This window comes from Salvelinus alpinus, chromosome 2, assembly GCF_045679555.1.
Source record: "Salvelinus alpinus chromosome 2, SLU_Salpinus.1, whole genome shotgun sequence".
Classification (NCBI taxonomy): domain Eukaryota; kingdom Metazoa; phylum Chordata; class Actinopteri; order Salmoniformes; family Salmonidae; genus Salvelinus; species Salvelinus alpinus.
In genome coordinates, this window is record NC_092087.1 from 35373071 (window position 1) to 35385459 (window position 12389).

At 42.0% G+C, this 12389-nt stretch overlaps 1 protein-coding gene across 3 annotated transcripts in view; it reads left to right on the forward strand.

Moving 5' to 3' along the window:
• The window catches only part of c1ql4b (complement component 1, q subcomponent-like 4b), a 28328-nt gene extending 24382 nt beyond the window's left edge, over positions 1 to 3946 (forward strand). For all 3 annotated transcript variants that reach the window (XM_071375910.1, XM_071375918.1, XM_071375926.1), the window contains exon 3: positions 789 to 3946. In XM_071375910.1, coding sequence (XP_071232011.1) covers positions 789 to 968 — 180 coding nt within the window. In that variant the 3' untranslated portion in view covers positions 969 to 3946. The remainder of the gene's footprint in view (positions 1 to 788) is intronic.
• Positions 3947 to 12389: the final 8443 nt, after the last annotated feature.

A 12389-nucleotide genomic window follows, 5' to 3' on the forward strand; every position in this document is an offset into this window, starting at 1 on the left:
CCAGCGATGGTCTGTGGTCCATAGCCACCAGCGACGGTCTGCGGTACAGAGTCTACAGCGACGGTATGCAGTCTAGAGCCTCCAGCAGGGATTCCCAGTCCAGAGCCGCCTGCGAGGGTTCCCAGTCCGGAGCCTCCAGCGACGGTCCCCAGTCCGGAGCCTCCAGCGACGGTGCCCAGTCCGGAGCCTCCAGCGACGGTGCCCAGTCCGGAGCCTCCAGCGACGGTCCCCAGTCCGGAGCTTCCAGAGACGGTTCCCAGTCCGGAGTCCGCGACAACGATCTACGGTCCGGAGTCCGCGACGATCCACGGTCTGGTTCCTCCGGCGACGATCCACGGTCCGGTTCCTCCGGCAACGATCCACGGTCTGGTTCCTCCGGTGACGATCTACAGTCCGGAGTCCCCGGCGATGATCCACGGTCCGGTTCCTCCGGCAATTTTTTTTTTTTTTTGGTGTTCATCTAATAAAGTACGATGTACGCTTACCACGCTGCACCTTGGTCTCATTCCAACAACGAACGTAACAGACATAGGCTGAGATATTACATTATATAGTACTGTACATGTATAAACACATCACAGCCAAATGAATTAGGTCTTTTTTCTGGATTAAATACATGCAATTAGATTATGTGCTTTCCATGTCTGTATTATTTATCCACTTGTCTACTTAGTCACTTTCTCCAACCTACCACCCCACCCCACCCCCCCCTTCTCTGTCTCTTTCTCTCTCTTTGTCCCTCTCTGTCTCTCCGTCTCTCTTTCTCTCTTTGTTCCTCTCTCTCTCAGGTGAGGGCCAGTGCCATAGCCCAGGATGCTGATCTGAACTATGACTATGCCTCCAACAGTGTCATCCTGCACCTGGACGTGGGGGACGAAGTGTGTGTGCAGCTCGATGGGGGTAAAGTCCACGGAGGAAACACCAACAAATACAGCACCTTCTCTGGCTTCCTCATCTACCCTGACTGATGGCATTCATGCGTTACACATACACACACACAAACATACAACCACACAAACAAACAATTTCCCAGGCAAACATATACAGCACCTTCTTCAGGATTCTCATCCAACCTGATTCTCTAAACCTCTCTCTCTCTCTCTCTCTCTCTCTCTCTATTGCTAAAACACACACATTATTTAAAGGAACAGATGCAGTGGGAAAAGGAAAATGTATATTTGCTCTGTGTTTTTTATGTCTTTAAAAGTTTGGATAGTGGCCAAACCATAACATTCCAAACCAAGTGCAGTTAGAAGGCATCTAATGTGCAAGTGTGTATATAGAAATGTTAATTTAATATACACACCCACATGTCCATTCGTTTGTCGTGCTGCAGCACCCTTACTCCCCATGGCTATGGGTCCGCGGAGGTACTGCAGGGGGTCCGGTCCGCCTGCAGGTCTAAAGAAAGTATATATTTTACATTTAATTTTTTTTAAATTAATATTACTGTGTTGTGTAATTCTCATGATATCCCTGAATCACAGATATTTAAATTAAACTAGCATGTAAGTATGTGGTGATAAACAAGAATTATGTCAAGACAAAAAAATATATCATCTTGATATTGTGTATATTCTTAAAGTTACATACACTCCCCTCCATATGTATGTGGACAGTGAAGGATTTTTTTTTTTTAATCCAGCATTTTAGATTTGAGATATAATGTTTCATGTAAGGCGACAGTGCAGAATGTCACCTTTAATTTTAGGGTTATTTTCATACATATCCGTTTTACAGTTTAGAAATCAAAGCACTTTATGTATCAAAGCACTTTATTTATCCATTTGAATAAGTCATAAGTATTTGTACAAATTCACTTATTGTGTATTAAAGTAGTCAAATGTTAAAAGTATTTGGTCCCATAATCCTTGCACACAATGACTACATCAAGCTTGTGACTCTAAAAACTTGTTGTATGCATTTGCGTTTTTTGTGTGTGTTTTGGAGAGAAAAAAATTGCCCAATAGGGACTAGATACAAAAAGTGCTTTCATTTATTAACAGTAAAAGAGATAGCCTATGCATGAAAATACCCTCAAATAAAAGATGACATTCTGTACTGTTGCCTCATATGAAACATGTGTTCTCAAATCCAAAATGCTGGAGTATAGAGACAAATTTAAAAAAATGCAGCTTCACTGTCCAAATACATACGTATGGAGTGGAGTGTGTATATTCACTTCTGATGCACTCACATCTGTGTATATGATCAGGTATGTGGAAGCATACATGACTCGCATGCGTTACATGCACACACACACACACAGAAATGCACACACACACACAGTGATTAATTGACTTCCCCTATCTAGTGTTACATTGACAGGAGCTGACCATTTCGACCACCAGTGTGGAATTGAGTAAAATAGTCTCAGAATGCAGACTGTAAATCGAACACTTCGAGCTTGGCTGCGAGGCCTCCCGCCTCCCTTCTTCGCTCCGAGATGGATTTCCAATACGGCTGAAGACACAAAACGAGAAAAGTCATGAATATATTGATCGGAGCTGATAATACACGCAACATCACGAACATCATCCAGTATGGTGTGTGTGTGTGTGTGTGTGTAAAGATAAGGATCATGTTGTTGTTAGTTTTACCCACATGGCCCCTGGCTACAGCTATGGGGGGGTCCCTAACACACAGGATATCAATGATGAGGCTTATGGCAGACAGAAACAGTATTTTTCCAGACCTTATGGCGGATGATAGAGCATCATCATGTTCCACTAATGATCCCAGACATCCTGTGTATAAACCCTCAACTGTTGGCGGGACTACTATAGGATTACTATTCCTATATTCACTTTACATTCAATTGATAACATAGCAATTTAAAATGGGTGTCAAATGCATACACAGAGATGGAGCTTTAGATCATACTGGTTATTTGTATATAGATGAGTCTTCTTTTCTTCAAAGGTAAAGCAGACGGTTTGTTTACAGGGTGGATATGGACATTGAGGATTCATCTTGTACTCTGTACAGAACTAGTTTCACATTTTCAAATATATGCTACCGTAGAGTGTCTTCAATGGAAATGTGCATCTTTGTGTGTTTTATTGAATGTACCATACATTACTAATTGTAAATGCAATCCAAATATGCAGGTTCAGGTTGATGCTGTCGGTCAAAGATGTTATGCAAACACTTGACAAAGTGGCAACGAGAATCTATAATGTTTCACTTGTGTTATCGATCAGAATGGATTTCATGGCATTTTCAGTGTGGCGACATTATTATCTTGTCATACCATAACAAAATACAACTATCTTTACATCAATGTAAATGCCCTGCCTAGACAATACCATGAAAAACAGATCCTCGCGACACGCATCTGTAGTTATAGCATCATACATGTACCTAATGTAAGTAGTTGTATATGTTACAGGACTTCAGAGGAGGGCTCTATTGTAACAAGTAGTTGTATTAGGAAAACCACAGAATAAACCACTGCTGCAGCAGGGATGATACTGCTACTCCATGTGTGTGCATTAATGTTACAACACAGTATACCGGTGTGTGTCGAGTCTCAGGTCCAACTACAGGACAGAGCTTTGGGCTTGATCTAGAGACAGAACACTGGTTATTATCAAACTGCATCAGTCAGATGAAAACATTATTCCTGTATTATACCTTAACGGACAGTATTGCAACAACGATCTACCATCTCATTTACACCAACGTAATGTACAGATTAGTTTGTGTGTGAGTGTACATGACCTCTCTCTGTGTCAGGCTGCATTCTGCTGTGTTCCCTGGCAGTAAACAATGTTAAATAACTTACTGTTGAAAAAGAGACCTGATTTTTGTTTTTGAACAGTATCAATTGATTGTTGTCACTGTACCTTGCAAGCTGAGCTGTGTGTGTATATTTTATGTATAATACTAAAAACTAATTCCTAAGACTATATATAAGACCTACAATAAACCAATGTGAAGACGCCTCTGAGTCACTCTCTGACTTACACTAATGCTGTCATTATTTACAATCCAAAAACGTTGTCAATTTGTTACTGCAGTAATTTATTTTCCTTTGTTTATGTGGTGAGTTGAAAACCAATGAATGTTACAGACTTAAGGACGAATATTGCATTTATGGATGTACATTGCATTCACAACTTAAACTCTCAGCTGCCACTGAAATAGCTACTGTTATCTCACATTTCACTATTATTTTAGTAAATTAGCATGAGCTGATGCTCACCTAAAAATGTTTGTAGAGGTGCTGGCTAACCAAGAGTAAACTGTATAAAAATAAGTAAAGACGGTCGCTCACTCTATATATGCTCCCAACAATTTAATGGAAAAACCTAATAACCGAAATGTTGGCTTTATTTTTTATTTTTTTAATCTCACTATTACCACAGTTAGGTGATTCCTTACTCATATAAAATGACAGCATCCTGTCACTTAACCACTGAAACCACAAGCAAAACTCTACAATTACAGAATAGACCATTGTTCTGCTCCCACCCTCAGTGAACCAGTCTGAGGTATTGAAGTATTGGCTGAATGGAGGTCTCATCTTGTCAGAGTGAAAACAAGCAGACAGATCTTTAATTAAAGGTGAGTGGTAATAGTATTCTGGATGTAAATGTTTTAGCTGAATTTGGTGGCTATGGGAGACTGGGGGGATGGATAGTGGTGTAGAAAAGAATGGGTGGGGTGTACCTTGGAAGTCTACCCTCCTCACACTCTCTCCTGGCAGATTCCAGTGTAAAGTTAATTGGACAGGGAGAAAGGGCTGAGGAGGGAAGCGTTCGGGCCCATTAGCAATCCCCCCGTGGAAGCTTGAGCCGAGAGGATCACAGACTCACAAATAGGAGGATTAAAATAATCAATAGGCTTCACTCTCTTTTCTCCAGCAACCCCCCCCCCCCCCCCCCCACACACACACACACACACACACACATACACACACACACACACACACACACACACACACACAGTCTAGGGAAGGCCCACACACAAACCAGCAACACAAACAGAAATAAATACATTCTGTCTGGTCACATGCACACACCTATACACTCAAGACAGACAGAAATGTCAACTTTCAATTACTCACGTTGCCACATATTAACACTATATTGTATGAAGCATACACACAACAGTAATGATTGCCCCCACACACAAGCACCCACACACTGAACACGCATGCAAGCACGCATACACCTATCCCAGTGCTAATGAGGGGTATGCCTTTGACTGACAGAGATGGAGAATAGGAGCAGAAAGGTCAGAGAGATGATAGTCTTTGGCAAGGCCCGGTTCACCAAACAGCTGTGTGTCTATCTTTGGCACACCGTGAAATTTATGTTTCTAGTATATTTTATTGATCTTTTATATATTTTCTGTTCATTTATGCATCCTGTCAACAGGACCTGAAAAACTGCAATATTCTATGTTTCGCGGCTGAACGAGGACATGGATAATATATGTCTTGCTGGTTTTCTATGTATCATCAAGCCTAGATGGCAGACTTCGGGTCAGACGAATGGAGGAGGGGTGTGTCTCTTTGTTAACATCAGCTGGTGCGCAATGTCTAATGTTAAGGAAGTCTAGAGGCTATGCTCGCCTGAGTTAGAATACCTCGTCATAAGCTGCAGACCACACTATTTACCAAGAGAGTTTTCATCACAAAAATATCATAGCTGTCTATTTACCACCACAAACCAATTCTGGGACTAAGAACACACTCAAAGAGAAGTAAAGGGCTATAAGCAAACAAGAAATGTACATCCAGAGACGTCTTTTCTCGTGGCCTGTGATTTTAATGGAGGGAAACTGAAATCCATTTTACCTCATTTTTACCAGCATGTTACCTGTACAACTTGAGGCGACAAAACTCTACATTACTTTAATCCACACACAGAAACGCATACAAGACCCTCCCTCGCCCTCCCTTAAACTCAAACAGGAAGTACCAGTGACGTGACCAATATGGAGGTGGTCCGATGTACTGTACCAGATTCTACGCTACAGGACTGTTTTGCTAGCACAGATTGGAATATGTTCCGGGATTCATCCAATAACATTGAGAAGTTTACCACATCAGTCACCGGCTTCATTAATAAGTGCATTAACGACATCGTCCCCACAGTGACCGTACATACCCCAACCAGAAGCCATGGATTACAGGCAACATCCGCACTGAGCTGCTGCTTTCAAGAAGCGGGACACTAATCCAGATGCTTATAAGAAATCCCGCTACGATGAGCCATCAAGCAGGCAAAGCACCTATACAGGATTAAGATAGAATCCTACTATGCCGGCTCTGACGCTCGACGAATGTGGCAGGGCTTGCAAACTATCACGGATTACAAAGGAAAATCCAGCCGTGAGCTTGCCAGTGACGTGAGCCTATCAGATGAGCTAAATGCCTTTTATGCTTGATTCAAGGCAAGAAATATTAAACCATGCATGAGAGACCAGCTGTTCCGGGTGACTGTGTGATCTTGCTCGTCGTAGCCGATGTGATTAATACCTTTAAACAGGTTTAACATTTGTAAACCCGCGGAGCCAGAAGGAATATCAGGACGCGTACTCAAAGCATGCACTGACCATCTGGCAAGTGTCTCACTGACAACTTCAACCTATCCCCAAGAACGCCAAGGTAACCTGCCTAAATTACTATCGCCGCATAGCACATCCACAGCCATGAAAGGCTTGGTAAGACTGGTCGTTGCTCACATCAACACCATCATCCCAGACACACTGGACCCACTCCAATTCGCATCTCGCTCCAACAGATCCACAGATGACGCAACCTCTATTGCACTCCACACTGCCCTCACCCACCTGGACAAAAGGAATGCCTATGTAAGAATGCTGTTCATTGACTACAGCTCAACATTCAACACTATAGTCCACTCCAATCTCATCACCAAGCTCAGGACCCTGGGACTGAACACCTCTTTCTACAACTGGATCCTGGACTTCTTGATGGGCCGCCCCCAGGCAGTGAGGGTACCTAACAACACATCCGCCACATTGACCATCAACACGGGGGCCTCTCAGGGGTGTGTGCTTAGTCACCTCCTATACTCCCTGCTCACCCACGACTGCATGGCCATGCACGACTCCAACACCATCAAGTTTTCTGATCACCGATGATGAGACAGCTGACAAGGAGGAGATCAGAGACCTGGTAGTGTGGTGCCAGGACAACAACCTCTCCCTCAGGGTCAGCAAGACGAAGGAGCTGATCGTGGACTACAGGAAATGGAGGGGCGAGCACGCACTCATCCACATTGACAGGGCTATAGTGGAGCGGAACGAGTGCGTCAAGTTCCTCGGTGTCCACATCACTAAGGTCCACAGACACCCACACAGTTGTGAAGAGGGCACAACAGCACCTCTTCCCCCTCCAGAGGCGGAAAAGATTTGGCATAGGCCCTCAGATCCTCACATACAGCTGCACCATTAAGAGCATCTTGACTGGCTGCATCACCGCTTGGTATGGCAACTGCAAGGCACCTGACCGCAAGGCGCTACAGAGGGTGGTGAGCACGGCCCAGTACATCACTGGGACCGAGCTCCCTGCCATCCTGGACCTCTATACCAGGCGGTGTTAGAAGAAGGCCCAAAAATGTTCAAAGTCTCCAGCAACCCTAGACATAGACTATTCTCTCTGCTACTAGCTACTGCTAGTTGGTTTTGCTATTAAACTGCTCCGGCTATTATCAAGTTCTGCTCTCCTGCGTCTGACTTCCCTGCCACCGGTTATGCACCCCTTACAGCCTGGTCACAGTCAGCTGATGTGTTTTGCACTGAAGTCCACAAGCGAAGGGAAAAGGTAAGAGGAGAGCGTGTAAATGCGAGAATTAATTGTATGCCGCGTTCAAGTGCTAGTCGGAACAAGGAAACTCTGAAATGTCTGACTTGCTAACTGGTTGAATGCAGCACGTGTATAACTACAACCAGTTAGTAAGTCAGACATTTTTGAGTTTCCTAGTTCCGACTAGCACGAGATCGCGACAATACAACGAGCAAAGTGATCATTCTGTTTGTATCTGGCTGCTATGAAAGTGAACTGTGTTTGCATGTGATCAGGGGTGTATTCAATTCTGTTGAAAAACATTTCTTAATTCTCTAGAGTCTAAGACATTGACGGGTGGTGTTGGGTTATAAGCTGGCACATGGAATTGTTTTAAGATGGTCATACCAAAGGTCATTTAGCTATTTGATTTTGAATTTTAGGACCCCTTTAGCTATCATAAAATATATGTACAAAAAGTATTTGATAATATATAGAATTTGGCATTTATTAGCAAATCCCATAGAAACCCATTGAATAACACATTCCTAAATGGCAAAAAAGACAGTCAAAAATGAAATCATAAGGAATACGTTTTTTAAGTGTCTGTCCTATATCTAGGAGATATAAGAAAGCTCAAGAAATATATACTGTATATTTGTACACATATTTAACCCCTTATTTTTGTTGACACAAAACTACCTCCATACTTCCATTCATTTGAATGCGTTAAGTTTAGACGACTCCCGTCTTGTTCATGAGAGTCTCATCTTTCCATAGAGTGGTCACATTAGTTTGTAGGCTAAACCGTACAGCAGTTTTCATGAGAAAACAGATTTTCGGGATGTCTCATGGTCTGACAACCACCGCTGTAGCTCGGCCACCTTCCACTACAGATGCGGAAAGCCGCCATAGGCAGATGCAATAGATTGAGACGCAGCCCATGCAAAAAACATGGGATATCGGTAGCTTAAACTGGCAGATTTTGATGGGGATTTTTAAATTATTTTACTTAGATTGACACACCCATGCGTCAATAGACTCTAGGGGGAAGCAACCGGATTTAAATGGGGATAAACATACCTGAATTTGTCCAATAGAAACTGTTGGACTGATGATTACACCCTAAATCAGCTGGATGCAGGCAAGAGTGTGCAAGGCGGTGTTGAATGTGTCACTCACTGTCTGTCACCTTGTCTGTCATCTCTCACCTTGATTACCACAATGTGTCTCTCGACCTGACCTACAGTAACAGTCAAAAGTTTGGACAAACCTACTCATTTCAGGGGTTTTCTTAATTTGTACTATTTTCTACATTGTAGAATAATAGTGAAGACATCAAAACTATTAAATAACACATATGGAATCACGTAGTAACCAAAAAAGTGTTAAACAAATCAAAATGTATTTTATATTTGAGAATCTTCACACCAGCCACCCTTCACCTTGATGACAGCTTTGCACACTCTTGGCATTTTCTCAACCAGTTTCATGAGGTAGTCGCCTGGAATGCATTTCAATGAACCTCTTGACGCTAGGGGTCAGACGCTAGGGATCAAATAACGTTCCCAAGGTAAACGGACTATTTCTCAGGTTCAGATCGTAGAATATGCATATAATTTACAGATTAGGATAGAAAACACTCCAAAGTTTCCAAAACTGTCAAAATATTGTCTGTGAGTATAACAAAACTGATTCTGTAGGCGAAAACCTGAGTAAATCTAACCCGGACGTGATTTAATTTTTTTTTAAATCTGTGTTTCCTTGCCCGTATTTCTTTAATTTAAAGGGGTATCAACCAGATTCCTTTTCCATGGCTTCCCCGGGCTGTGACCAGGCTTTAGACATAGTTTCAGGCTTTTATTTTGAAAAATGAGCGAGATTTTTCAAAAGTAGTCAGGTGTCCTTTGATTAGTTCCTGCGCGCGAGAGGGGTAGCTCTCCATTTTCTTTCTCTCTTTTATTGAATAGGTTACGGTCCGGTTGAAATATTATCGATTATGTTTGTTAAAAACAACCTGAGGATTGATTATAAAAAACATTTGACATGTTTCTACGAACATTACGGATACTTTTTGGAATTTTCGTCGAACGGAACGAGGCTTTGGTTTTCTGAACATAATGCGCAACCCAAATGGCATTTTTTTGTTATAAAAGTCATATTTATCGAACAAAAATAACATTTATTTTGTAACTGGGAGTCTCGTGAGTGCAAACATCCAAAGATTATCAAAGGTAATCGATTAATTTGATTGCTTTTCTGACTTTCGTGACCATGCTAATTTGGGGCTAGCTGTTCTAGCATTGATTGATACACTCACAAAAGCTTGGATTTCTTTCGCTGCAAAGCATATTTTCAAAATCTGACATGATAGGTGGATTAACAACAAGCTAAGCTGTGTTTTGGTATATTTCACTTGTGATTGCATGATTATAAATATTTTTAGTAATATTTTGCGCCCTGCAATTCAGCGGTTGTTTAGGAAAATGATCCCGCTTAAGGGATCCGTAGCGCAGAGAAGTTAACAGGCGTGCCTTGTTAAAAATGTATTTGTGGAATTTCTTTCCTTCTTAATGTGTTTGAGCCAATCAGTTGTGTTGTGACAAGGTAGAGGTGGTATACAGAAGATAGCCCTATTTGGTAAAAGACCAAGTCCATATTATGGCAAGAACAGCTCAAATAAGCAAGGAGAAACGACAGTCCATCATCTTAAGGATCCAACCCTTTTTTTTTAGTTTTCGCCTAAAATGACATACCCAAATCCAACTGCCTGTAGCTCAGGACCTGAAGCAAGGATATGCATATTCTTGATACCATTTGAAAGGAAACATTTTGAAGTTTGTGGAAATGTGAAATTAATGTAGGAGAATATAATACATTAGATCTGGTAAAAGATAATACAAAGAAGATAACATGAGTTATTTATTTTATTTTTTTGCCATCTTTGAAATGCAAGAGAAAGGCAATAACGTATTATTCCAGCCCAGACGCAATTCTGATGTTGGCCACTAGATGGCAGCAGTGTATGTGCAAAGTTTTAGACTGATCCAATGAACCATTGCATGTCTGTTCAAAATGTTCTATCAAGACTGTCCAAATGTGCCTAATTGGTTTATTAATACATGTTCAAGTTCATAATTGTGCACTCTCCTCAAACCATAGCATGGCATTCTTTCACTGTAATAGCTACTGTAAATTGGACAGTGCAGTTAGATTAACAATAATTTAAGCTTTCTGCCCATATCAGACATGTCTGGGAATTGTTTTTGTTACTTACAACCTCATGCTAATCACATTAGCCTACATTAGCTCAACCGTCTCGCAGGAGGGACACCGATCCAGTAGAGAGACATGAAGATCAGTCAGTTTGGAACATGTCAAGAACTTTGAAAGTTTCTTCAAGTGCAGTCGCAAAAACCATCAAGCACTATGATGAAACTGGCTCTCATGAGGACCGCCACGGGAAAGGAAGACCCAGAGTTACCTCTGCTGCAGAGGATAAGTTCATTAGAATTACCAGCCTCAGATTGCAGCCCAAATAAATGCTTCACAGAGTTCAAGTAACAGACACATCTCAACATCAACTGTTCAGAGGAGACTGTGAATTAGGCATTCATGGTCGAATTGCTGTAAAGAAACCACTACTAAAGGACACCAATACTAAGAAGAGACTTGCTTGGGCCAAGAAACACAAGCAAAGGATATTAGACCGGTGGAAATCTGTCCTTTGGTCTGAGTCCAAATTTGACATTTTTGGTTCCAACTGCCGTGTCTTTCTGAGACGCAGAGTAGGTGAACGGATTATCTCCGCATTTGTGGTTCCCAACGTGAAGCATGGAGGAGGACGTGTGATGGTGTGGGGGTTCTTTGCTGGTGACACTGTGAGTGATTTATTTAGAATTCAAGGCACACTAACCAGCATGGCTACACAGCATTCTGCAGCTATGCACCATCCCATCTGGTTTGCGCTTAGTGGGACTATCATTTGTTTTTCAACAGGACAATGACCCAAACACACCTCCAGGTTGTGTAAGGGCTATTTGACCAAGGAGAGAGATGGAGTGCTGCATCAGATGACCTAGCCTCCACAATCACCCGACCTCAATCCAATTGAGATGATTTGGGATGAGTTGGACTGCAGAGTGAAGGAAAAGCAGCCAACAAGTGCTCAGCAAATGTGTGAAATCTTTCAAGATTGTTGGAAAAGTATTCCGAGCTGGTTGAGAGAATGCCAAGAGTGTGCAAGGTTGTCATCAAGGTAAAGGGTGGCTATTTTGAAAAATCTCAAATCTATTTTAATTTGTTTAACACTTTTTTGGTTACTACATTTTCCCATATGTGTTATTTCATAGTTTTGATGTCTTCACAATGTAGAAACTAGTACAAATAAAGAAAAACCCTTGAATGAGTAGATGTGTCCAAACTTTTGACTGGTACTGTATATATATTTGTTGTTGTTGGTTTTTTGGGGGGGTGGGGGGCGCAGGGTACTAGGTGATGTTCCGCTGGCTGTGTGAAAGCCCTTTAAACTGTATTTTCTTTATACAACAACACCACTTGCAGTACATTTACTGCAACTACAGCGGTATTAATGGGCCCATTGGCTGCAATGTCATATTTCCACCAC